A 27,674-nucleotide genomic window follows, 5' to 3' on the forward strand; every position below is an offset into this window, starting at 1 on the left:
TGGTAATTATTTTTAGATTTTGTTAAAAATTTAATTCTTACACTGAAAAGTCATGAAATTTAAAATTAATCACTTTTATTTTAGTTTTTATTTGTGTTTTATTTTGATTCTCATTCAATTCTTATATTTTTTTGTTTTTTATTCCTCGCTTCCCGCTTCCTATATATTTTAAAATGCATCGCTTCTCGCTTCCGCTTTCCGTATTGTTTTCTGCTTTTGCTTCCTAGTGTGGCAACCTTAGGCCAAACAGCGAGCTGCTTGCATTTCCCAGCCCTACACCAACCCTGACCCTGAAGGGTTTGTTACGGGTCGAGTCCGGGTCAAACCTTATCGGTTGGCACCCCTATTAGGAACTCGTGGGTTTGCAGTCCCAAAGGGGTTGGGCCTGGGCCGCTAGATGGCCAGTCCAGGTTCGATTCCTTCATGTGAGCCCTTGCGTAAGCCATCGTCCAACATAGGCCCTCGTGGTGGGGGTTGTATCCTTGGACTGTACGGCCTTTGGAACGACGGCTATAAGTATAACTGGCTGAGCCAGTGCCACCAGGTCTTTGATTCTGGACACGGTTTATTTGAGTAATAAACCAAAGCCAAAAAACTTATGGGATGTTTCAAACTCCAGCGCGCGCGCCATCAGGATATCTCATAGTCGAAGCCAACGGTGGCCTTAATCAACAACGCTCATCGGTATGTATTACCATCCAATTCTTTAAACAAGTTATCGACATTTCAACCATTTCCATCAACGTTTTCATATGGGAAGAAACCAAATTAATAAGAAATTCAACCGCCACCCATTGTCTCAGATATGCAATGCGGTGGCTGTAGCTGGTCTTCTCAATGCAGTCCTTGTTATTCCCAGACTTCAGTTTCACAACATTTGGAGGGACCCCAGGTATGAAAATCCCACCATGGGTTTTCCTTTCATGTTGTTTTCTTCTTGTTTTTTTGTGTGTTTTAGCGTGTCTTTTCATTGTGTCAAATGGGCAATTCAATGATATTTCTTCTCACCTTCAATTTCTTTTGTTTGATCAACTCTTTATCTTTGTTGGTTTTACTTTATATATGCTTATTTTGCATGTGCATATATTCCCTTTTGGTTTAGCTTCCATCTAGAACCTCTTTTTTGACTTGTGGATGGAAAGTAAAATATTTAGGTAAAATCTAACTAAACAATTATACTGTAAGCCTACAATATAGAGAGAAGGCCTTAAAATTAGGAAACTACATGCTTCCTTTTCCTCTAGTTTCCCTCTCTTTTTCAAACACATTATGGCATTATCTTGTATACAGGATTATAAATTTAAAATTTTCATATTTTTATCCTAACGACATCCAAATTTACCCTATTTTTAAAAGCATTGGTTAGGAAGAACAACAGTAGGAACTTGTTGGGGAAATTCAGTAGGTTGGGGAAGGTTGGCTGCTTTAGTGGTTTAACAGGGGGTGCTTGCTTTCAATTTCAATATCTACAACTAGCAAATATCTCAAAACATTTCACATTGGGTTAGGAGTGCTATCTCATGATGAGAAAAGAAAAAGTGCCCACATATTTTTGAATTGTTAATAGAGAGTTGAAACCTGCTCTAAGAAATTCCAAAAGCTTTAAATGCGATGCTGGATTCATTTGGGCCAGAGATAATCTGTATCTCTAATAGTCAGAACTGAAATTAAGTTTTACTTCTGAGCAATCAAACGGACCCTAATTTAGACTTTAAATTCTTAGTAATAAAGTGCATAATGTTGATCTTTTTTCTTTATTGCTTTCGGCTGCAAAGGATAAGCTAGCATTTAGTTTCTTTTTTATAGAGTTAGTGAACTATTTTACGAATGAAAACTTCATTCAACCAGATCTGATTCTTTTGTTAAATAGAAAAACAGAAAACTTCATTCATCTATATTTGATTCTTTTGTTAAATCAAAAACTACAAATGCACAATAATAAGTGGCGTTATTTGGTATTATTGATCTATTCACTATTTCCCTTTTCTTGTTTTAATTATTGTACAGTTGCAAGTATCTTCATAGTCAAGCTCCAGAATAGAATTGTTGATTTATTAATTCGTTAGTCAAGTATCTAATTGCAAATTTGGAACTCTGATTAGTTCAATGCTGGTTAGGTTGATTATATTTGGTTATTTTTCAGTGAATTCAAGGATATATATGATGAGGACTACTTTATCCATACACTTCAAGGTCATGTCAATGCCATTAGAGATGCACCAGATACTATACTGGAAAGATTTGATCACAATATTAGCAATATCCAGACTGTCAGAGTTAAAGCTTGGGCACCAATCAGTTATTACGTTGAAGCTATTTATACTTTATTGCAGGAGCAGGGGTATGTCTTATTGAGTTTTATGTTTTTTTTTCTTTTGGGGACATGAATGGGTTCTGCTTATAACAATTGACAAAATGGCATTGGCATCTTTAGATTGATATGAAGAAATTGTTTAGAATGGAATTAGAGATGTTTTTTATCCCTGTTACTGCCAATGTGTTATGCAATCCTGTTAGATATTATGTACATTGTAAAATTTTGAATGTCTATGTTGGGGCTGGGTTCTGTTACACTGTCATTATTAAACAACTGCATAGTCTACTCATAGTTTGTGGTGTCAGCTCTTTCAATTTCGCTTACATATCAAGTGGAACGGAAATTGTTAATAGGCATTCTGTGTCATTGTTTCTTTCAAGTGGTCATATTTCCAAGGTGCTAATTAAGCTTTTTCTTATGCCAACGTGGTCTCGACTTTATCATTGTTGTATTGGAAAATTTTCATGGTGTGCATCACTTGCAACTGAAGTCATCCATGAGGACTTGCTTAAAAAGCTATAATTGTAAGATGGAAGGGGTTTTTCTCTTTTTTAAGCACTTTTTAAAAAGAATATTGAGAAGAAAAGATGTTTCCTTTTAAAGAAAAAACTTTCTACTTTCATTCATATAGATTTAACACATAAACGAAAAGGAGTAAACAATCAAATTAACTGAAGGGGGAATGAGGAGGCAACCCAGAGTGAGGTGTGAGAGGAAGCAGCAATACAGGTTTTGGCTAATGCTTTGTAACGGATACAATGCAGGATACATGTGACTTTTTTAATACCTTTTCTTGATGCAGGGTAGTTCGTATTTCACCTTTTGCAAATAGACTAGCATTGGAAGTTCCAACAGGGATTCAATTTCTTAGATGCTTTGCTAATTATGAAGCATTAAGGTTTTCTTTCCCCATCTTGTCACTTGCAAATGAGTTAGTGGCCCGTATGAAAATGAAAAGCTTTAGAACTTCTGGAAAGTATGTTTCTGTCCACCTTCGCTTTGAAGAGGTATATATGGTAATCCTGTGCAGATATTGTTTTCATGCTTTTGGTGTAAAAAACTCCTAAGCTTTACAACTTAAGTATCCTTTATTTTAAGGATATAGTGGCATTTTCTTGTTGCACATATGATGGAGGAATTATAGAAAAGTTACAAATGGATTCCGCACGTGAAAGAGGATGGAGGAGGAAGTTTAGTGGGAAAGACCAAAGTCTTAGAGCTGGGATAAATCGACTGAAAGGAAGATGCCCTCTAACTCCTCTGGAGGTAATAAGAAAACCTTTACTGATTTTATTTTACTTTACTTTTTTGGCATATGTTCATATTAAACATTGAGGCAATAATTATGTACTTTTCTGACAGTCTGAAATCGACCAAATTCATGTTGGGGTTCTCCATTATCTGGATAAGCTATTTAAACATGTTCACCCAATATATTTTCCTCTTTAAAAAAGAAATGTTCCCTAATATTTCTTTTTGATAAGCAAGATGGGGTTAGGCAGACCCCACCAGTTATACAACCATACCATTGGGTTTTGAACTTGCAATGTCCCAACACAAGACAAGGTGACGTGCACTAACTAGGGGTGCCAACGGGTTGGATTTACCCGAACCCGACTCGTACCAAATCCTATAGGGTCTGGTTTTGGTGATAAATAAGAAGATCCGATTAAGACCCAGGTCCAAATCCGAAGGTCAGACTAATACATGGATCCGGGTATAGTTTGTGAAATTTTATACCCGACCCGAGTTTCAATTAAGACCCACAATTTTTTAATGTAAAAATGATAAAAAATAGTATTTTACTGGGTATGGCCTGGGTCTGGTTCATGTAGTTCTTTATGGTGGGTCTGATTAGACCAGGGTCCGGACCCAATACCATACCTGAAAATCGGTTCCAGGTCTGGTTCCACCTGGGTCCGAACCAAACCTGATCCGTTGACACCCCTAGCACTAATTGCTCCTACCAGACAAGGGGAGCCCCCATTGGTAAATGTTCCCCAATATATGTTGCCCACTGCTTGGATATTATTATCCAAATTTTGTTACTGCTAGTAATTTTTGGAATAGCATGGCGATTCTTTGTATTGATTGCCATTAATATTTAATTTCATATAAAGTGAGTATCACGTCTATTACTTGTGCTTTGGGAATGTAACAAGCTTTTGATCTTATATATTGAAAAGATTTAGAAATGCTCTTAGTGGCGTGAATTAGCTAAGATGCTGCAACAAATTTCAGTTATTGAGCTCATGTGCTTTTTTTATTTCACTTGTGTCTTTACTGAAGGAAATACCAAATACTTTAGATGTTCACATGGTGAAGTTATTCCAGTCCTATCCTATGTCACAGGGATTCGGCTAGCAGGGTGCCGCACCCGCGTCGACGCGACTCGACGCAGGTGCGGGTGCGGCACCGGGTGCGGTCAACCCGATCCTGGGTGCATTGACCGCACCCAGGATCATTTAGGTCCTTTTTTTTTTTGGATTTTTTCTTTTTTAAATTTGCCCAAATGGGCTGCGAATTTTTTTTAAAAAAAAATTATGGTGACAGCTGCAGCAGCTATTCTGTCAGTTGCTGACAGCTGCAGCAGCTGTCTGTCAGCAGCTGACAGCTGCGAAATTTGAAAAAACCTGCGTGTTCCCCCGACCCCCTATATATATATATATTACATTTTTGCCCCTACCGCACCCCCGCACCCGGGTTTTTTGGAAGTGCCGAATCCCCGCACCCGCACCCGCACCCATGTGACATATGTCCTATCATGTCTTTATTCACATGGAACCAAAGCAAGTAAGGCCCATACTAGTGAAACTTTGTCCTATGTTCCAAAGTGAAACCAAATCTACCCACAGTAGTTGTAACACCTCAAAATTCCCAACTTGTAAATTTTAGAAAAACTTTGAAACTTTGCAATTAATCTTTTTTTAGAGTTTAAAATGATAGTTTAGCAGAAAACAGTGTTTGAAAGAACAGGTTAACGGATCTTTAGCGCATTATAGGAGAACCTTACCTTTGCACAAAGATTTTGGATCTTCATATAATCATTGAAACTACATAGCTTTAAACAAGAGTTTTGATATATAAAGTTTATACAAAAGAGGTGTTACAAACGAACCTTCATACAAAATTACAAAAAAAAAAAGGTGTTCACATATACAGTATACATTTCGCGACGTGCAATTTCAGAATAAGTAATAATGAGCTTGAAAATCTTGTTTCGATAATTACTGACCTATGGGTACACACAAGATAAAACGTAGAAACAACTGAAATTGTTCGGGGGTTTATTATTCTATGTATTTTGCTACCTCGGACAACTAGCTGATTCCGCTCTCAAGCGGAAGGCCTATTGACTGAGAGAAAATTCTCCAAGGGCATAAACGACAGGGGATGCATTCAAACTTTTACAAAAGTCAATGGGATCTACCACCTAGGATAATATTTAGTAGCCCAGTCTCCTTACTTCGATGATTGGGGACACCGAGTCATTTCTACTCGATGAGTATAGTTGTTAACAACTTGTCCATCAGAGTTTTTGTACCATTCCATCATCTCTCTTGACAGAACCAAAAAGACGAATGAGTATGTTAGGTCTTATTTTAACTGATGACTCATTCTACATGTTCTGCTCTTTTAAACAAAATCGAGCATCTTGCCTGTGAAGGCGATCATTTCATTTATGTGATTTATCTTAGTCAGGTGCTATGTCACACTTTGAGGTCATAATAAACCTTTAGTTCATTCATCATTATACTAACATGTCATGCATGTCTAACAATACCAATACAATGAGGACAGTGTGGGTTTTCTCAAAAGGAAACCTGAACTATAATGATATCCCATACCTTAGGTCAAGACTGATTTGGAAAGGGGTTTAGAGAAATTTTTCAATGCTAGATGGTATGTCCGGTAAGTACGGACGTGACATCATTGGTCCAAGTATGCAAGGGAGTCTTGCCATAAAATTGGGGTAAGCTATGTATGAAATTGCTGGGTGTTGCAAATATGCAACCATAAAATATCTGTTTTACTTTTCAAGACATCGGGAAAATGCGTGCTTGAAATCTCACTTGGGGATTCTTTCAATAAAATCGAATTACGGTGAGGATGCACAAATCTGCATCTTTAAATACATATATGTTAGCATAATTTAAAGCAGGCAAGAGTGCGCAAAACTGCATTCCTTGTTAAAAACATAAGTTTGTGCATATTTCAGCACGATGACAAAGTAAATGACATAAAACAAGGCCCGATGTGTGAAACCACACATCGAGCTAAATAAATTACGTAAAACAGTAGCCTGTGCACATTACAGCGTGGCGGCAAAGTAAATGACATAAAGCAAGGCTTGATATGTAAAACCATACATCGAGCTAAATAATTGCAAAAAGCTAGAGCACATTACAACGCGACGACAAAGTAAATGACATAAAGCAGGGCTCGATGTGTGAAACCACACATCGAGCTAAATAAATTGCAGAAAGCTAGAGCCTGTGCACATTACAACGCGACGACAAAGTAAATGATATAATTTAAAATGGACAAGAATATGCAAAACTGCGTCCTTGAGTTAAAATCATATATATATATATATATATATATATTAGAAGTGTTCTGACATTGTTCTCGCATGCAACTTTCTCTTACCTCGGAGATGGTCTAGATCTCTAGAAATTTTGAGTATAGGTTATAATATTGTTTGTGTCTCAGTAATCATGCCAAAAATATGGAGTCTTGTATGTCGTGTTGAATGGTGTGTTGTAAATGGTTTTTATTATGCTGTGAATAGAATGATATAACAAATCTAATTTAACAAAATAAGCGACGATTGTGTAGCAGGGGTTGAACCCGAACTCAGTTCGAGTCAACTGGACTGAGCCAGGCTCGATGCAAGCTGATCAAGCTCTATATGTTTCATTTTTTCATGTTGAATCGACTTGGTAGCAATAACTATAGTACTCCTGTTATCACAAAATAGAAGTGATTTGGAAAGCCTTTGATTAAGACTGAGTAATAAGTGTCTAATCCACAACACTTCAATTGTCATGACTACCATTGCTCTCTATTCAACTTCAGTGCTTGAACGAGCAACTGTCTTTTGTTTTCTACTAGCCCAAGATACTAAATGTGATCCCCAAAAGACAAGCATACCCTATGACTGATCTTCTAGTGGATGGATCGCTGACCCAATCTGCATCTGAACATGCAAGCACAACTAGTTCCATGCTTCTATATGGCTGATTATGGGCAATTGCATGAAGCATAAGATCTGATTAATGGCAAACACTAGGTCAAGTCTAGTGAAGGTAAGATATTGTAGGGCTCCAACTAGATTTTTGAATTTTTCCAGATTTTCCATAAGGGGATCTCTTGGATCATCATTTGTCAACTTCATGCTTACCGTAATGGGAGTTTATACTGGCTTGCAATTTGACATACCAAAACAGGAGAAAAGATCTATAGCAAATTTTCGTTGAGTTAGGATCAAGGAGCTACTTATCCGATCAACTTCTAATCTAAGGAAATATCTTAGAGGACCTAAATCCTTCAATGAAACTTGTTAAGCATAGATTTTAATTCAGAGATTCTCCCAGGATTACAGCCCGTAATCACAAGGTCGTCCACATATACAAGAATGATAGTGATGTGAGAACCATTAAAGTCAATGAACACTAAATAGTCACATTGACTCCTGATAAAACCCAAAGAACGAACTGCAATACTAAAGGTGTAATACCCACATATTTTTTGGGATGATAAATAAATTATTTTGGTATAATTAATAAAATTAGTTATTGTTATTGTCGAATTATTGATCGGTAATATTTCGGTATTTATTGGTCTGTTGATTTTATAAAAATTGATTAATAATGTTATCTAGGAAATTTCAGGGGAAATCTTTAACTAAGGATCTAAATGTCATATTTGAGATCGGATCCATTGGGTGGACCTGATCTAAATTAAAAAGTTAAATTAAGTTTGGATTGAACCCAATTTGAAGTAATAACAAAACCCTAATCTATAGACATTTCTAAAAGATGTAAATTATGTTATTCACATTGAAAGTTTGAACAAAACAAAAGTGATTTCGTCGAAACCGGAGTTCATACAAACTCAAATCATACCCGACAACACCAAGGGCAAAAGCATAATTTTGAAGGCCTATTTTATGAGTTTCGAACACTTGGTTACATTCGTATCGAAATTCTAAGAACGGTTTTGATTTCATAAAAATCGGAGTTGGGATGTGTTTGAACTGCTCCCAGTAAGTTTTGGGGCCATAGTGGTAATTTTTACCAAAATTCAGTAACAAATATGATGTGAGGGTCATAGTCGTCCAAACTTGGGTTGACCAATCTAGAGATTTGCATGTCGTAACCACGTGTGGTCTGAATGAGGATGGTGGTCATAGTCACTATAACACAATTTCATGGAAAATGACGGAGAAAGAGAGGAAAAGAAGAAGCTCACTTATGGTCTGATATGAGGCAACTGCAGTTTATATAGACCCTAGCGGTCTAGAGGACCGATTGCATGGGTCTATAAAAACCCATTAAGGTCCAAATGGGTAGGCATGCACCCGATTGCATGGGTCTATAACAACTTGTGTGCTAAGTTACTCTGGGAACTCTACTTGACCTCGAGAATTTTACTCGTTTGGAGTATCCGCGGGAAACGGTAATAAAAAGAACTTAAATTATGTGCATTTAATAGGGACATGCATATAAAAAGAAAACTCTGATAAAAGATAATAATTTATTCATGCAGATGCATAGAAAACATGCATATTCCTGCTATGCATTAGATCATGCATATTCATTTGTTCCTTTAATTGTTATATATTGATGATTGCATGATGTTTGTTCCCTAATGCCTGTTAAATATTTTTATTGCTTAATTTATGGTCTTTGTTGATTATTAAATTGTTCTTTCATGCTTAATAATCGTTTCCTATTGCATGAATAGTTAATTGAGTTATGAATTTGTCATAATTGCATCACTCTAAAATATTGCATGAATCTTATTTGTGTTCTTTTTACTTATTTGTTTTATTAGAGGGTTTCGTATACATAATTCTTTGGATGCTGACACCCCTACTTTTGTGTTTTTCGCAGTCTCACGGGCACAATGAGGTGATTTGCTTTGCGAGGAGCTACGAGAGTACTGCGACTTCTTGACAGACTTTTCTTGGGGCAGCGTGACTCTTCTTTCTGATTTATTTATATTTTATTTGCTCATGTCTCAAACTATATGCACTTCAATGAATAAAGTTTGGTTTGGTGTAAAAGATGAGTATAAGATCTCTTGTGGTTGTGGATGTGTTGCAACTATAAAGGCCTCGGGTCTCTGAGAATGTTTTCGCACTTATTTAAAAAAAAATTGTAATTTTTTCATGGGTACGAGTTGGGGTCGTTACAAAGGTCCTCAGGCAGGACAACTCATGTTTAATCCCATGATCGTCCAAATAACTTGAAAATGCCACAGGTACATATTCGCCACCACCATCACTATGAAAATTGATTTTCAATAAGAACCTTGAATTTCTGAAAAACATATAATACATGGTCTTTGGATTTTAAGAAATTTTGGACAAAGACAACACAAGAGTAGAACCCCAATCATCAGAATGAATTAATTCCAAGGAGAATTAAGCTCTTTTATTAGAAGTACTAAAAGAGAGCTCATGGCTCTTACAGACCCAACACTGAATACACAACACTAAACTTTTAAGTGACTTATTCTTTAATGGAATAAGTCCTTTATTAGATAGAATCTAAAGAAAACTAGAATTGCAGTGATCCAATCATTTGTCCCACAACATGACATCATTATTGGATGAGATCATATTAGACACCAGAATTTGAGGACGACTGAGAGAAGCTTCATTTACAACATATAATCCTCTATATATTTTCCCTTCAATGAGGTTCCACTTCGTGTGAATATCCTTAACAGAGACGGATGATTTAGAGAAAGAAACACATGAATTAGATTAATCTGGAAGTTGAGATATAGCGAATAGATTATGTCTAATATTAGGAACAAGGAATGCATTTGAAAGATGAAAGGGATCACTAGGAGTGTGAATGGTGGCCGTTCCAATGTGAGTAATGGAATGTGTTTTTTCATCACCTATGACGATCTTTCCATTACCACGATATGATAAAAGGTTTGTGAGCTTACCTGCATCACCTATGACATGGTGGGCTGCACCCGAATCTACGAACCAAGACCTTGGCTGCGGTATCTGAGAAGAGATAGAAGTTGTCCATGTGGACTGATTTGGACTCATCGGCCAAGGAGATCTTATTGTGTTATCTGCTGCTGGTTTTGCCCTGCTAGCCAGGGTGAGCTACGTGAATTGTTTCCACTCTGCATACCCATGTGAGAAAAAGAGGCACTCAATGCATTGATGTCCTGACCCTGGCCTGATACGAAGGGCGAACCAGTGACTGTAGGAGTATAATCAGGGTTGAAGCCAGCATTAAAGACTCCTTGTCGAGAGCCTCTTTCACCATTCATGTTGTTGCCCTGTGGTGAAAACTGACGAAAACAGGTAGGATATGTTGTTAAAATGTATACTCAAAAACATTATTGTAAGTATAAATATATATACTTATATATAGAGAGATACGTATACATATTTTATATGTATACGTATCTCTCTATATAAGTATATATATTTATACATTTTTTCCTTTTTACCCGAAAAGGGTATTTTAGTCCTTTTACATTTTTGCGCATATTCCATTTGGAATATGTTGTAACTTTTTCTTTATTTTTTAATTTCTTTTATTTTTATATTTTTCCTTTTTGTAATTACAAAAAGGTGCCTTGGGGGTCTCCCCAATAGAGTCGTTGGGGAGCCCCCAACGGTCACAATTGTGACCGTTGGGAGCTCCCCAACGACTCCTTTGGGGAGCCCCCTTGCACCTCTCATTTCTTGTATAAATAGGGGTGTTCCCCCTTGTAATTTCCTAAGCTTGAGAGTCTCAAGCATTTGCTTTTATTTATGAAATACATGCATTATTGCATGTTTATTATTTATATGCTTTTTGCATATTTTGTTCAAGTATTGTGAGATTGCTTTCGTGCACTTCTTTTTTGAATATTTGTGCTTGTATGAGTATTGTCTCTTCATAGACAATTTCACATGGTATCAGAGCTCGGTTGGTGATTGAAGATCGTGAGATCCTCTTTTGTTCGAGTGCCTCGAAAACCGTGCCTTCGGATCTTTAGAGATTGAAGTGGTGGATCTTGCTTCTCAAATATTTTAGAAGGATCTTGTGCAAAGTAGAAGTTGAAACATTGTATTGGTACGTCCTTTTTCTCCTTCTCTTTATGCCTTAATGGGTGAGAAAGAGTCTCACTTTGCCCTTGACTTCAAGTTGAATGGGTCCAACTATCATATTTGGGCCGGGAATATGGAGGCCCACATAAAAGGAAAAGGATTGTGGGGTTATGTGCAAGGAACGATTCCGGAACCGGAACCCAAGATAACCGTAATGGACGGAAGCAAAATCAAGGTTCTTGAGGGAGAGGAAAGAATCAAAGCTCTTGAGGAATACTCCAAGAAACACGACGAATGGGAAATGAAGAACTTCAAGATTCTTTCTTTGTTCTTCGCATCCGTCGAAACAAAGATAAATGCCAACATTATCAAATTCAAAAGAGCATCGGAAGCTTGGCATTATCTCGAGAAGATGTATACATCAAGAGATCTATCCCATAAGTATTACCTTCAAAAGAAAGCCCTCTTCCTTACTCAAGGTGAAATGTCGATTAGGGAATATTTTGCCGACCTTTCCTCTATTTGGGATGAGCTCTCTATGCTCGAACCAAAATAGAGTGGAGAGGCAATTGAACTTCGCCACAAGCAACTTGAAGAAGATCGTTTCTTCAATTTTTTAAATGGGTTGAGACCGGAATTTGAGCAAATAAGGTCATCCCTTCTATCCTCATTTTCTCCTCCCTCTCTTGAAGATGTTCTCACCAAATTAAGTGGTGAGGAGACTCGTATGAGCTTATGCAAACAAGGACCAAGTGTTCTTATGGTTCATTGTAATCATGAAGAAAACAATGAGGTTAATGCCGTATCAAGACCCGGAAATAATGTAAAGACCTATCGTCCCCCTCATTTTAAATTCCAAAATCAAGGAGGAGATAGTGGACAAAGAGGAAAGAGGGACTATAGCAAGACTATATGTCATTTTTGTAAAGAACCGGGGCATATCAAGCCCGTATGTCCCAAATGGAAGAAGCTTCTCGCTATGGCCACCACCGGTGCACCACAAAAGGAAGATGCATCATCAAGTGGGTCACTCTCGTTGAACCAAATAATGGAAGCCCTTCAACCTCTTCTCAAGGGAGCTACATCCGGTGCCGCCGTATCTACTTCTTCCATTCCAGGTAAAGTCTCTTGGCTTTTGGACTCAGGTGCATCTTTTCATATGTCCCCAAACATGTTTTCGCTTTCCGATTATTCAAAAAATGCTTCTCCATCCTTTGTTTCCACTGCGGATGGAACCTCTCTTGAAATTAAAGGAATAGGCAATTTTGAAACTCAAGATTTTTTTATTCCTAAAATTAGATTTATACCTAAACTTAATTTAAATCTTCTCTCTGTTTCTTAACTCTCGGATCATGGTTGTGATATTAAATTTTCATGTGATAAATGTTTAATACAGGACCGCCTGTCCAGGAAATTGATTGGGGAAGGCTTTAGAAAAGGCGATTTATACTATATGGAATCTCTTCAAGTTCCAAAATCTTTTTGTAATGTTGCCCGAAACAAAGATATAAATGTGTGGCACAAAAGACTTGGTCATCCTAATATCACCAAGTTATCTTATTTACATTTTGCAAAGGACCTATGTAAAAGTTCTTTTTCTTGTAATGACTGTATTTTCGGAAAAATGCAAAGTTTACCTTTTGAGCAAAGATCTATGTTCTCATCAAAACCCTTTGAAATTATTCATTCCGATGTTTGGGGACCCGCACCTGTAGTCTCAAAAGGAGGCTTTTCTTATTATGTTATTTTTGTGGATGATTTCTCTAGATATTCATGGATCTTTTTTCTTAAATTCAAACATGAAGTCTTTTCGTGCTTTAAAACCTTCCATTTAATGATCAAGAATCAATTTAATAGTAACATAAAGATTTTTAGAAGTGATTTTGGAGGAGAATATCTCTCCAACCAATTTAAAATATATCTTGAAGATCAAGGAATCATTCACCAAAGATCTTGTCCTAAAACCCCACAACAGAATGGTTTGGCCGAAAGAAAACATAGGCATATCATTGAAACCACTAGAACCCTTCTTATTTCCCAAAACATCCCTAAAAATTTTTGGGCTGAAGCAGCTCTTGCTTCTGTTTATCTGATAAATCGCTTGCCTTCTAGAATATTAGGGAAAATATTCCCTTTTGAGATTTTATATAAACTCGAACCGGATTATAATAGGTTACGAGTCTTCGGGTGTAAGTGTTTCGTACTTACAGATAAGAATGACAAACTATCTCCCAAGGCTATTCCCTGCGCTTTTCTTGGATATTCTGAAACTCAAAAGGGATTTCGATGTTATGATCCTCGAGAAGATAAGTTATATGTCTCTAGAAATGTAACTTTTTTGGAAAATGAAAGTGGATTTGAAAAAAATGTTTCTCAACAAGAAAATTTTGATTACTCCTTCCTTTTTTACTTGTTATCTAGTAATGATGATACATCTAGTGATGATGATGTATCATCAAACCATGATGAGAATATTGAAAGTAATGTCGAAGAGCATAACCAACAAGAAGGCAGGATTTCAAGTGATCCTATAACATACTCTCGTAGAAACCAAGACACCTTTAGAAGTGCTATAGATCAATATAGTGAACTCGTTCCTGTTCTCGATCACCGAAGATCAGAGAAGAATAGGAGACCTCCCACTCGTTTTGTCTCCTTTGATTCCTTCTCACCCCGATATAGGGCTTGTCTTAGTGCCATTCACTCTTATTTTGAACCAAGAAATTTTGAAGAAGCAAAAAAAATGTATAGAATGGCAAGAGGCTATGCAAAATGAACTTAATGCTCTTAAAAAGGCTGAAACTTGGGATTTCCAAACTCTACCCATAGGAAAGAAAACTATAGGCTGTCGATGGGTTTTTAAGATTAAAACTAAGAGCGACGGATCCCTTGAAAGGTATAAGGCTCGCTTAGTTGCAAAAGGGTATGGGCAAGAGTATGGAATTGATTATGAAGAAACTTTTGCTCCTGTAGCACGAATGGTTACAATTAGATGTCTTATCACTATTGCATCTATTAAAAAGTGGAATATCTTTCAAATGGATGTAAAAAATGTCTTTTTAAATGGTGATCTTAATGAAGAAGTGTATATGGATGCTCCACCAGGCATGGAGATCCCTAAAGATAAAGTCCTTCGTCTTCGAAAGGCCCTTTATGGTTTGAAACAGGCCCCCAAAGCCTGGTATGACAGATTTACCAGTGTAATGCTGGAAAATGGTTTCTCCTCCTGTTATACTGACACTGCTCTATTTACTAGAAAATCTAAGGCAGAGATTGTAATATTATTACTATATGTTGATGACATGTTAATTACAGGTGATGATGTTCAAGGAGTCAAGGGTATTAAGTCCGTCTTGACTTCAAAATTTGAGATGTCAGACTTGGGTTTTCTGACATATTTTCTTGGAATTGAGGTTGCCTATTCGCAACGTGGTTATTTTTTATCCCAGTCTAAGCTTGCTTGTGAGATTATTGACAGATCAGGAATCTCTGATGACAAAGTATGCGAAACCCCTGAAGTCGTGGGAGCAAAAATGAAGATTGACGACGGTGTTCCTCTAATCGTTCCTACTCCTTATAGACAGTTGGTAGGTTCTTTAATGTATCTCAGCATTACTCGGCCCGATTTGTCACATGCTATACGCATAGCCAGCCAGTTTCAGCATGCTCCTACAACCGTTCATATGGGTGCTGTGCTTCGCATCATCAGATATTTGAAGGGAACGGTAAATAAGGGAGTATTCCTATCCTTTTCTTCTGAATTAAAATTGCTTGCTTATACTGACTCAGATTGGGGAGGTGACCCTAGTAACCGTCACTCCACCACTGGTTTTTGTATTTTCTTAGGAGAATCTTTGATTTCATGGCAATGTAAAAGCAACAGAAGGTCTCCTTATCATCCATTGAAGCCGAATACAGAGCCATGACATCTACCACCATGGAAATAGTATGGATTAGACGTCTTTTGGAAGATATGGGAGTAGTTGTCAAAGAACCAACAAAGCTTTGTTGTGACAATAAAAGTGCAATCTACATTGCCAAGAACCACACATTTCACGAGCGAACAAAGCATATAGAGATGGACTGCCATTATGTCAGGGAAGAATACTTGAAGAAGGTCATTGATCTACCATACTTGACGTCTGAGTATCAACTTGCGGACTTCTTCACAAAAACACTTTGTTCGCCTAGATTTCATTTCCTTCTTGACAAACTTGCGGTTATCACACCGTAAGTTTGAGGGGGGGTGTTAAAATGTATACTCAAAAACATTATTGTAAGTATAAATATATATACTTATATATAAAGAGATACGTATACATATGTTATATGTATACGTATCTCTATATATAAGTATATATATTTATACATTTTTTCTTTTTTACCCGAAAAGGGTATTTTAGTCCTTTTACATTTTTGCGCATATTCCATTTGGAATATGTTGTAACTTTTTCTTTATTTTTTAATTTCTTTTATTTTTATATTTTTCCTTTTTGTAATTACAAAAAGGTGCCTTGGGGGTCTCCCCAATGGAGTCGTTGGGAGCTCCCCAACGACTCCTTTGGGGAGCCCCCTTGCACCTCTCATTTCTTGTATAAATAGGGGTGTTCCCCCTTGTAATTTCCTAAGCTTGAGAGTCTCAAGCATTTGCTTTTATTTATGAAATACATGCATTATTGCATGTTTATTATTTATATGTTTTTTGCATATTTTGTTCAAGTATTGTGAGATTGCTTTCGTGCACTTCTTTTTTGAATATTTGTGCTTGTATGAGTATTGTCTCTTCATAGACAATTTCACATATGTGACAGTTGGAGGTCGATAAGTTGTAACCTATATAACACGGACTATTCTAACAGGGCAACACACCCTCGTCGCACCCGCACCCATGCGGGGTGCAACACTTGGACACAACTTCCTTTGTGTTAGGTGAAGTCAACCACACCAAGGTCCATTTCTATCCCAAAAGTAAATTTGGTTGCCTCTAACTAAGTTAGTTTTATCTAATATTATTTATATAAATAAATAATTAGGGATTTATATCAAGATAGAGATTAGGCTCCACACTCTCCAACACTATGTTCCTCCTCTTCCTCATTTCTTTCTTCTTCTTCTTCTTTCTCTTCCTCCTCTTGTCTATCTTCTTCCCTCTCCTCCTCCCTCCTTCGCCTCCTCTCTTTATTCTTCTTCCTTCTCCTCCTTCCTGTTTTTATTTCATTAATGTTAACTTAAAACTATTATATATATACCCTCCTCGCACCCGCACCCAAGTTTTTTTAAAGTGCCTCATTCGCACCCGTATCTGCACCTGCACCCGTACCCGCACTCGCACCTATGAGACATAGGTTGGAACATACCTCCAATAACAATTTGAACATGAGTGTCCTCGATTCCCACACCTTTGACACATCACATTTTGGCAATTCTCATTAATGTTAGAAACATTAGGATTAGGAAGAATACTAGCAACTCTATTGTCATAAGAATTTTTGCCTCTACCATGCCCACAGGAAGACTTGTATGCCACCATCACTTCATGTTGGGGTATAGGATCTTCTTTCTTTGCAGATATACCAAAATTGGACTCAAATTCCAGCAACATAGACCTGAGCTTATCGAAATTACCACTTTTTTCAAGCCCCATGTATATTGCCTTGAACATATTATATTCATCTCCTAGTCCCTGAAGTGTTTGGCTGCATATATCCTCATTTGCCACTGGGCTTCCAATGGTAGCTAGCTGATCAACAATGTACTTCACTTTATCAAGGAAGTCGGTAACACTACCACTTCCTCTCTTTAAGGCTCCAAACTCATATTTGAGATGATACATCTTTGAAGTGAATATTTGTTGGTACCACCTATACAGAACTTCCCAAAGCACACGAGTCGTTACTCCAGTTGGAGCATGAAGAACTTATCTCGAAAGGGTAACCATGATGAATGCCAACGGTCTTGTCACTCTTGAACCATGTGTCATAATCTGGATTTCTAACATGAAATGTCTCCTCTTCTTTTTCCTTAGTCTTTTCCCTAGTCACTTGCATGAATTCTGAAGGTGCAGCTTTGGACCCATCGAGGTATCCCCTCCGATCATGACTACAAATGAAGGGAATTATTTGTTTTTTTTTTCAGGTTATAAAATTTGATTCATCCAACTTTTCATGAACAAGTTGATTAAGGAATGAAGAGGTGAGAGTATTGGAAGAAGCCATGAATCTGTCTACAAGAGAACAAAACAAAAGTTCACCAACTCAGTACGACAAATAATCTATCTGCAGCTCCATGTTTTTTTTACATTCAGCCCTGTTGTCAAAAGATGTACCATAAGATTGATTTTGTCCCTTGCTGTTGACTATAGTTGACCTTTAAATCAATTGTATGTGAAAATTGTGTTTTTACATGGTAGCCTGAAAGAAGTATATATAGAACAGCCCGCGGGGTACGATATTGAAGGCCTAAAGACATATGTTTGCAAACTAAAAAGGGCAATATATGGTTTGAAACAAGCCTCTAGATCTTGGTTTGAGAGTTTTTTTTTCAGAAATCCAGAATCATGGCTTTTAGTGGTCTCCTCTTGATCACTCTCTTTTCATTTACAAGAAGAAAGGAAGGATGACGTTATTGTTTATTTATGTTGACGATATTATTGTGACAAGGAATTCAGAAGAACATATTAAAGACATTGAGCTTGTTCTTGCTATGAAGTTTCAAATGAAAGATCTTGGGAAGTTAAAGTATTTCTTAGGGGTAGAAGTAGATAGGCCTCAAAATGGTGACCTTGTCCTAACACAACATAAGTATACTATGGATCTGCTTGCTAAAACTGGTATGAAAGATTGTAAGTTTGTCTTCATGCCAAGTACAAAGATTACGTGGTACAGAAGGTAGAACCAAGCATATTGAGATTGACCAACACTTCATCTGGAAAAAAAAATAGAAGATGGAGAATTAGTAGCAAAATTTGTGTGAACGGAGAATCAGATTTTGGTATCTAAAGAACAAGTTATCCATGGTGAAAACTATGTACAACTTGAGGGATGCTATTGTGATGTGACTGGGACTTGATATGGATTTGGATCTGGATCTTGAATCAGATCTAAATCCAATAAATTTCAGATTTAGGTCTAGATCCAGATCCAATCATGTAAAGAGGGTTGTAATCTATTTTGTGTGTGTTCCATTATTGCCCCTTATCAATTATATATTCATTGTATACTAGTGAGGTCAATGTTGTAATTCATGCAAATTAAGTATATAAATTAGAAAGCAAGACACACGTTCTGACATTGGGAAACATGTATTCAGGAATCTGTCTAGTTTCTATTCTCCTCTTCCTCTTATCTGCATCATCTTTGAAACAACAACAAGATACCAAAAATCTATTACTATTTGGCTAGTTGGTACCTCAAACCTGATTCAAAAACTAGTCTTGCATATTTCTGCAAGTTTTGTCTCCCACTCTATCTATGGTCATCCCTTTTGAAGAAGCATTGTAATTTTTTACCACTCAAATTTGGGATGTAAACCAGAACTGTAACCATTTTCTAAAATCTTACCATCTCCCATCTTTCTAAGCCCTAGTGCCTGTACTTTACAGCTATGAATCGTAGAACGTACCAAGAACCATCCAAAACTGCTGAAAACAAACCCAAAATTCTATTCTTATGAACATGAAATCAAATCCAAGAGATTAATCAAGTTGGTTGCTCCAGATCTCTGAAAATTTTGAGTTTCATGATTGGGAATCAAGGGAATAAGAACATTACAACACAAAATGAACACCAGAAATCAAGGGAACAAGAACATTACAACACAAAATGAAGCCTGGTTCTTGTTCTCTCAATCATTTCTCCAGAAGTTGTTAAAAGAAAATCCAGAGTTACCGGAAGCTACTTAGATAGGTGGGAAACCTGCTTCCTAGAAACTCACTTCGGAAGCGCGATACTCCTCGCTTCCGAAACTTGATTGGAATCTCGATTCTCCCACGCTTCTATGCTTTCCATACGCTTCATCTATTCTTCTTATCTATTTTCTCGCTCTACTTTTCATGTTTTTTATGTGTTTCCTCTCACACTTCTCGCTCACTTCCATGTGCTTTTTCTAAATTGGCAATCATCATTTTTAGATTTTGCTAAAAATTTAATTCTTACACTAAAAAATCATGAAATTTAAGAATAGTCACTTTTATTTTAGTTTTTATTTGTGTTCCATTTTGATTTCCATTCAATTCTTATATTGCTTTTTTTTATTTCCCGCTTCCCGCTTCCTATGTATTTTAAAATGCATTTCTTCTTGCTTCCGCTTTCCATATTGTTTCCTGCTTCCGCTTCCTAGTCTGGAAACCTTGAGGAAATCTTTAATACAAACATCAAAATGTTTTTCCATGGGAGAATTCTTTTATATGATTTTATTTTCATATAAAATAAAACCTTGTGAATTGAAACTTGAGTTCATATGGAAGAAATATCTAACAATCAAATAACCTGCAACTATGAAGCGGAACTGCAGGTCGTGTTAAAATGTCTGCATAACTGAAGTCCTACTTTTGGATATTGGATCAACATAAACGGCCAATAATTTATTTGCCCTGAGAGTTGAGCATTTTGTAGATAACACCTTGTACGGGGGAAGAAATATGGTACTCATTAATCATGATATTGGAAAAAATCAAACAATGATGAAGAGATAATTTGAGAACATGGCTCCTATCGACCCTCAAGGTTTAACAACATCAAATATTTACGGAACTTCACAATTCTACATTCTCTATTAATTACTGACTACATTTTGAAAATGTAGTAGAAAATTAATCGGTTCAATCCTGATTCTGGGGAAATGTTCCTCTAGCAGAATAAACACTAATGGTCTGACGTAATTGATATTTTGAGATTGAATGAACAATTTTCTTGCAATATACCTACCATACAAATCTAATCATAGTAATCCTACTGTGTTGTTCACTCTTTTACTTTATAAAGACATACCAGTCAAGTCTCGGAAACTTCTTATGGCTCCACAAGCTTGTTGAACATCTTCACTTCAGATATATTTTAAACATTATCAAGTAAAATATTTATATTATTGCAGCTGTTCTGTGCATGCTATTTCCTTTTGTAGTAATTATTTCTGTTTCATTTTGTCATTCTATTCTCAGTGTAGGTAGGTATGATGCTTCGTGGAATGGGTTTTTACAATGATACTTCGATATACCTAGCATTTGGGAAAATATACAAAGCTGAACACAACCTCACTCCATTGTTAAACATGTTTCCCCTTCTTCAAACCAAGGAAACTATTGCCACTCGTGAAGAGCTTGCTACTTTTGAGGTATCTATAAATATCTCCAGTCTCCACATGATTCCAAATTGCACAATTCTTCTGATTCTGAATTTCAATAATTGCTGGACTATGTCACATGGGTGCGGGTGCGGCAAAAAAAATATATATATATATATATATATATATATATATAAAGTCCAAAAGTTGGACATAAATGTCCCTGGGTGCGGTCAACGCACCCAGGGTCAGGTTGACCGCACCGGGTGCCGCACCCGCACGCGCATGCTCACCCGCGTCGCATTGCGTCGACGCGGGTGCGACACCCACTTTGCCGAGTCCCTGTGACATAGTTGCTGGATTATTTTCCAAAGATGAAATCCGTTTTTGTTGCAACAGGGCTATTCCTCAAGGTTGGCTGCTCTGGACTACACAGTGTGCCTTCACAGTGAAGTGTTTGTGACAACCCAAGGTGGTAACTTTGCCCATTTTTTGATGGGCCAGCGGAGATATCTTTATGATGGACATGCCCAGACCATTATGCCAGACAAACCCAAATTGGTCATATTGTTTCAGGATAAAAATATCAGGTTCTCTCTCTCTCTCTCACACACACACACGCACACACACATGATACTGTTTCATTTTGATGCTACTCAAGTACAAATCTACAAGTTTCCTTTTTCTCCATGAAGTAAGATTTAAAACTATCTTTCTTTACTTTCATGCCTAACGCAAAAGTCAGATATTGTTTATGTTCTTTTCTAAAAGAAGGAATCATCCCACTTGAGTTCTTATATGCCTACACTCCTTTATTCTCATTCAGAAACTAATCATCCATTCCCATGATGTTCTCTTTAAAACCTAGATTCCATAATTTATTTTGTAAAAGTAGATTTGCATTCACCTACATCTTCAGCTGAATCTTCGCGTATAAGGTCTTTCTAACATCCATTTGCAGAAGTCCAGACGACAATTAATATAGTAGTGAAAATATTTCACGTCTTTAAAACTAGGCTAAATTTGAATTTATATTCTAACATCCATTTTACAAATATACTGAGCACACATTACCAAATGTAGTACTATGGAAGTGTGTCCCATCCTTTAAAACTAGGCTTAGTTCGAGTCAATGTGCTTGGCTTTGCCCTTCTGCCACTGAGCTTGTTTTCTATTGGCTATCTGCATGATCTTTTAGATCCACTTTGATCCAAAAATGATTTTGTGGATGATTATCCAAGTTGCCACTGATTTCTATCCTTGATTTCCGTCATGGCTTCAATACAATGGTTACTCTTCTTGGCATATTCATAGTTCATGGATTCCTATGATTAGTATAATTGTTTATCTTGGTTGTTCAACTCAAAACAACATATGATCCACATGTCCACATGAGGCTGGATTTTTATTCTAGTTTATGCTTGTGACTGGCTATACTGAAACTTGTTAATGACTTACCAAGATTTATTCCATATTGCTTCCATATTGCAGGACTTATTGCCACAGGAACCGTTTTCTTATTGCTTTCTCCATCATCAGTTCCTTTTCAGTAAATATATGGCTTAATGACATTGTGACTCTTTACCAGAATCATTAGGTCATTTCTTTGACATGTTCTTTGGCAGTCAATATACTAAAATGTTTCATGCCATCACAATTTCATCTTTCCTGATTTGATTATCTATGATGAAGTTGGTGTCTTTTTATGGAGGATCTGGCATCATTCTCATCTGTATAGAAGGATAAATACTTTTGAGGTTCATAAAGATGATGTCATGGAACTTCAGGTTTTCAGAAATAATGACTTTCTTAAAGATACTCTGCATGTGTTTCCTGTGAAAAATGCATTCATCAGCTTCTTGTGATTATTCTTGCAAATTGCGCGAATTGAAAAGTGAGAGAGGAATAGTTGAGTGTGAACTACATACCTTCGTTAGAGTTCAATATATACATAAAAACCCATAACACCCTTATTGTATAATAAGGAAAATAAGAACAGACTAATAGCCTCAAGGCTAAATATATATAACTAAATAGGACAAAAAAAGAGCAGGACAGATGTCCTGTACATAGAGAAAAAATCAAACATGTCTCTATACACATACATATAGAAACACTAAATACTTCCCAATTATCATGTTGATGTCAAAATGTGAACATAACAACCAAATACATGAAAGGAATCATAACAACAAACTTCAGTGATTGATGCTAACTTTTAGATTGTGAACTTCATACTCTATCTTGAGCCAAGTGCCTTGTGAAAGCTCAAATACCATAAAATAATTGACACTGGCACTTATTGGCTCGTAAAAGAATTTTGCTTTTATAGTTTCTGCTGCAAATTAGCATTCTTCAATGCTGGAAATGTTGCCTATTACTGTGTCTTTGGTAATTCTGGCACTCTACAGCATACTGTGCATAAGAATGCATTCCTTTGCCCACAAGGGCTCCGCTCATCTGGTAGGGGTGACTTGTGAATGTCACCAAGTTGACAGGACGTCACAAGTTCGAAACCCACGGGTGGCATCCCTTGCCACAAGGTCAAAGCTGTGTGCACTCCCTGGTGGGCAGAGGGTGTAAAAGTATCTTCAACAAGATACTATGATCAAGACCTTAATATTCTTGATGATAAACACGTGCACACATGCACAATAAGAACTCTTAGAACACTTGTGCACAAAAGCACAACCCACTAAATCTCACAAATGCACAAAGGCATAAAAGAATGAAAGAACACTTTATTAATCACTTGAGCTTTGACCCAAAAGCCTTACCAAATACAAAGAGAAGGGCTCTATTTATAGAGCAACAAAAAGGATTTTGTGGGCCTTGGAGGGGCTCCACATGTAGTCGTTGGAGCCAGGGGCCCAACGACTATATGTGGGCCCCCCAAGGTACACAAAGTACAATAATTAAAAGAAAATAAAAAGAAAAAGAAAAGTAAAAAAATATACAAACATATTCAAAAAGATGAATATGCATAAAAAGAGTAAAAGACTAAAATACCCCTACGTCTGATAAATATTTGTATATATATAATTAGATAGATACCTGTACATATATATGAAATATATATGTATATGTATCTCTCTTTATATATATAAAAAATATATATGAGCATTATTGGAATTACAATTTAACAGAGGAGACCTCAAGGGTCTTACCAACCAGAGGCCAGCCAATGTGCGGTCAGTGATGAGGGGTTTTCCCCTTGGATGTGTTCCTTTAGTATCGTTTGTTTCATGCAACTTTCATGAGAAAGCGCTGAGTTGCAATCCTGATGTAATCCTTTGCCACCATGAATGAAACAAACATCAAATCATCATGGTGAGAAAGTGTCATGCTGGCACAAGTGGGCCTCAGTTTTTTCCACCACCTACCACTTTTTGTGTAAATCCTTTCATACCTCCTCTATATGAAAGCTTTCACATGGAAAGGCTGAGCTGGCAGGATTTTTTAGAAATCCATGCCTATTCCCATGTAAAGCCTTTCATTTACATGGGAATGAAACACACGAGACTGTAGTGATTTTTTCAGATAATATTTTATATTTTATTGGTTTAATCTCCTGAAATTTGATATGAGCTCATAGATGCATGCTGAGTATATACATGTAAGCACATGTGCATCACTTAGACACAAACTAAATGAAACTTGGGTGGGTATCTTTCTAACACTTTGAATTACATTCATAAAGTTAGCAAACACTCTGCCAGGTTGCCCGAGTGGTGGCGGACCTAGAGCTAAGGTGCTGACCCTTCGTCCCACATCCTACTCCCACCCGGTGTGTGGATGTCTTTAACTGGTGGGCTCTGTAAGGGTGTGGGTGTCAGTGACCCCACCCAAAGATTTTCTGCTTTGGTGGAGAACTTCATCATCAAAGAAAAAAAATCATACAGTTAACAAAGTAGTTGAGCAAATTGTCGTATGCATGCATTCAGGTGCTTAAATGCAAGATGTAAAGAATTAGATGATGAGCACATGTATAGGCATCAATGCTTTTGTGATAGTCCATTTATTCTGGTGTTGGTATCTAGTCACTCGACTTGTGGAACAGCTGATTCTTTAATGTTTGCTCCTAACAAGTAAGGCCTATACCTTCCACATTTTCATGTGGAGGTGAAAATGCATATGCATGTTCGTTCATGTTATCCTGTGCATTAAATTCTGTTTTCTCAGTCGTCATGTTTAGCTACTCACTGATGTACTTACTTTCTCCACAACAACAACAACAACAACAACAACAACTACGCCTTCATCCCAAAACAATTGGGGTCAGCGATATGAACCAAAAAAGAAATTCATTTTGGGTCTTCCACATGAATCCTTTTCCTCCAATCATTTCTATCCAACGCCATGTCCTCGGTGAGGTTCAAAGCATTCATATCCTTTCCTATCATCTCCATCCAAGTCTTCCTAGGCCTACTACCCCTACCTCTTTTAACTAATATATTTTCCCATTTCTCCAACCTTCTAACTGGAGCATCATTAGGCCTTCGCCGAATATGTCCAAACCACCGTAAACGATTCTCTCGCATCTTATTCTCAATGGGTGCAACACCTACCTTCTTACGTATCTCTTCGTTCCGAATCTTATCTTTTATTGTATTTCCACACATCCATCTAAGCATCCGCATCTCAGCTACACTCATTTTTTGAATATGATGTCTCTTGGCAGCCCAACATTCCGTACCATATAGTAAAGCGGGTCTAATAGTCGTCCTATAAAACTTTCCCTTCAACCGCAATGGCATTCTACGATCGCACAGCACTCCAGTAGCACTTTTCCATTTCATCCACCCAACCTTTATCCTATGATTTACATCTCCATCAATTTCTCCATACTTTTGAATGATGGATCCCAAATATTTGAAATAATCATTCACCGGTATATCTTGCTCACCAAGCTTCACTACACTCCCATCACTACTTCGTTGCTTACTAAACCGACATTCCATATATTCAGTCTTACTCTTACTCAACTTAAAACCTCTAGCTTCCAATGTCTGTCTCCATAATTCTAACTTAGCATTAACCCCAGCTCTAGACTCATCAATCAAAACAATATCATCAGCAAACAACATACACCACGGTACATTTTCTTGAATTGATCTCGTAAGCTCATCCATCACTATCGCAAATAGGAAAGGGCTTAAAGCAGATCCTTGATGTAACCCAACCGTTATCGGAAAATTGGTTGTCACCCCTCCACAAGTGCGGACATTGGTTACTACTCCTTCATACATATCTTTAATTATACTAATGTACTTGAGAGAAACACTTTTCTTCATCATTGTCCACCAGAGAACGTCCCTAGGTACTCTATCGTATGCCTTCTCTAAATCAATAAAAACCATATGCAAATCTTTGTTCCTCTCTCTATATCTTTCAATAAGTTGTCTAAGAAGATGTATAGCTTCCATAGTTGATCTTCCAGGCATAAAACCAAATTGATTCTCCGATATCATGACAACCTTCCTCAACCTAGACTCAATCACCCTCTCCCAAAGTTTCATAGTATGACTCATGAGTTTTATACCACGATAGTTTGTGCAATCTTGTATATCACCCTTATTCTTATATAAAGGCACCAAAGTACTCTTCCTCCACTCATTAGGCATCTTATTTGTTCGCCAAATCAAGTTAAAAAGATTTGTCAACCATTCTAAACCTTTCTCTCCCAAGCATTTCCAAGCCTCGATAGGTATACCATCTGGGCCAACTGCCCTTCTTGATTTCATTTTCTTCAAAGCCTCTGCAATTTCTTTCTTTTGAATCTTGCGCATGAAGTCACGATTTATCTCATGAAAAGGAATGGAGAAGTCTCCAAGATCTTGAGCATGACTATCATTAAATAGCTTATCAAAATAATCTTTCCATCTCTCCTTAATCTCCTCATCTTTGACTAAAACCCTTTGCGTTTCATCTTTGATACATCTAACCATACCCAAATCCTTCGATTTCCTATCTCTCATCTTTGCAAGCCTATAAATATCCTTCTCGCCTTCTTTGGTATCCAACTTGTCATAAACCTCCTTATATACCTTAGCCCTCGCGTTTCGAACAACTTTTTTAGCTTCCTTCTTTGCTATCATATACTTCTCCAAATTCTCATTATCACGACTCTTACTTAGATTTCTATAACACTCTCTTTCAACCTTAATAGCTAATTTGACATCCTCGTTCCACCATGATGTATCCTTACCTAGTGGTGCACCGCCTTTAGACTCACCCAATACCTCCTTAGCTACTTTTCTCATACCACCCGCTATCTTATTCCACATTGATTCTGAATCCTCCTCGAGACACCAATCAACTTCCTTAACTACCTGCTCTACAAACATTCCTTGTTTAGCTCCTTTCAGTGCCCACCACTTACTTTCTCCACAACAGTTGGGAAAATTTTAAGGATCAGACAGTGATGATGCTTCGTGAAAGTGACAGAAAGGGATTTGCAGTTCGGAAAGTTGGACAATCAATATATAAAAATCCTTTGCCTGACTGCATGTGCCCCCATAAATTGAAGTACTCAAATATAAATTCTTCATTTTTGACATAATTAGTTCATTCTAAATGTTCAAGCGACAATTTCTTCCTTCAGTCAAGTTGTGTATACTTGTTTTTCTTTAACAAACATGGGACATGTTCTTTTGATAACAAGTCTACGAGAGATAAAACAGAGAAAAAAGAAAACCTGTGAGCTCAAATCCCTGTGTTTTTCAGGCACTGTTTTGTGGTCTCACATTGTTCATTGTCTCTTCACCTGATGTCACGTGTCAA

General features: G+C 37.1%; 1 protein-coding gene across 1 annotated transcript; it reads left to right on the forward strand.

The window, feature by feature from the left end:
* Nucleotides 1–397: 397 nt before the first annotated feature.
* LOC149817067 (O-fucosyltransferase 10-like) lies at nt 398–27,623 on the forward strand. The gene is made up of 9 exons (XM_089987020.1): nt 398–489; nt 588–684; nt 804–892; nt 2,144–2,341; nt 3,120–3,324; nt 3,416–3,583; nt 20,775–20,942; nt 21,291–21,481; nt 27,288–27,623. The coding sequence occupies exons 1-9, from the start codon at nt 398–400 to the stop codon at nt 27,451–27,453; spliced, it is 1,374 nt and encodes a 457-aa protein (XP_089843146.1). The 3' UTR covers nt 27,454–27,623.
* Nucleotides 27,624–27,674: the final 51 nt, after the last annotated feature.

The sequence above is a fragment of the Nuphar pumila genome, chromosome 14, assembly GCF_984573655.1.
Source record: "Nuphar pumila chromosome 14, dmNupPumi1.hap1.1, whole genome shotgun sequence".
NCBI classification, from domain to species: Eukaryota; Viridiplantae; Streptophyta; class Magnoliopsida; order Nymphaeales; family Nymphaeaceae; genus Nuphar; species Nuphar pumila.

Excerpts from the sequence above, each read along its gene's own strand:
- LOC149817067 (XM_089987020.1), top strand. The coding sequence starts at position 398 with ATGGCCAGTCCAGGTTCGATTCCTTCATGTGAGCCCTTGCGTAAGCCA. Across the intron at positions 2,342-3,119 it reads ACTTTATTGCAGGAGCAGGG|GGTAGTTCGTATTTCACCTT; the intron begins GTATGTCTTATT and ends TTCTTGATGCAG. Across the intron at positions 3,584-20,774 it reads GCCCTCTAACTCCTCTGGAG|GTAGGTATGATGCTTCGTGG; the intron begins GTAATAAGAAAA and ends TTCTCAGTGTAG.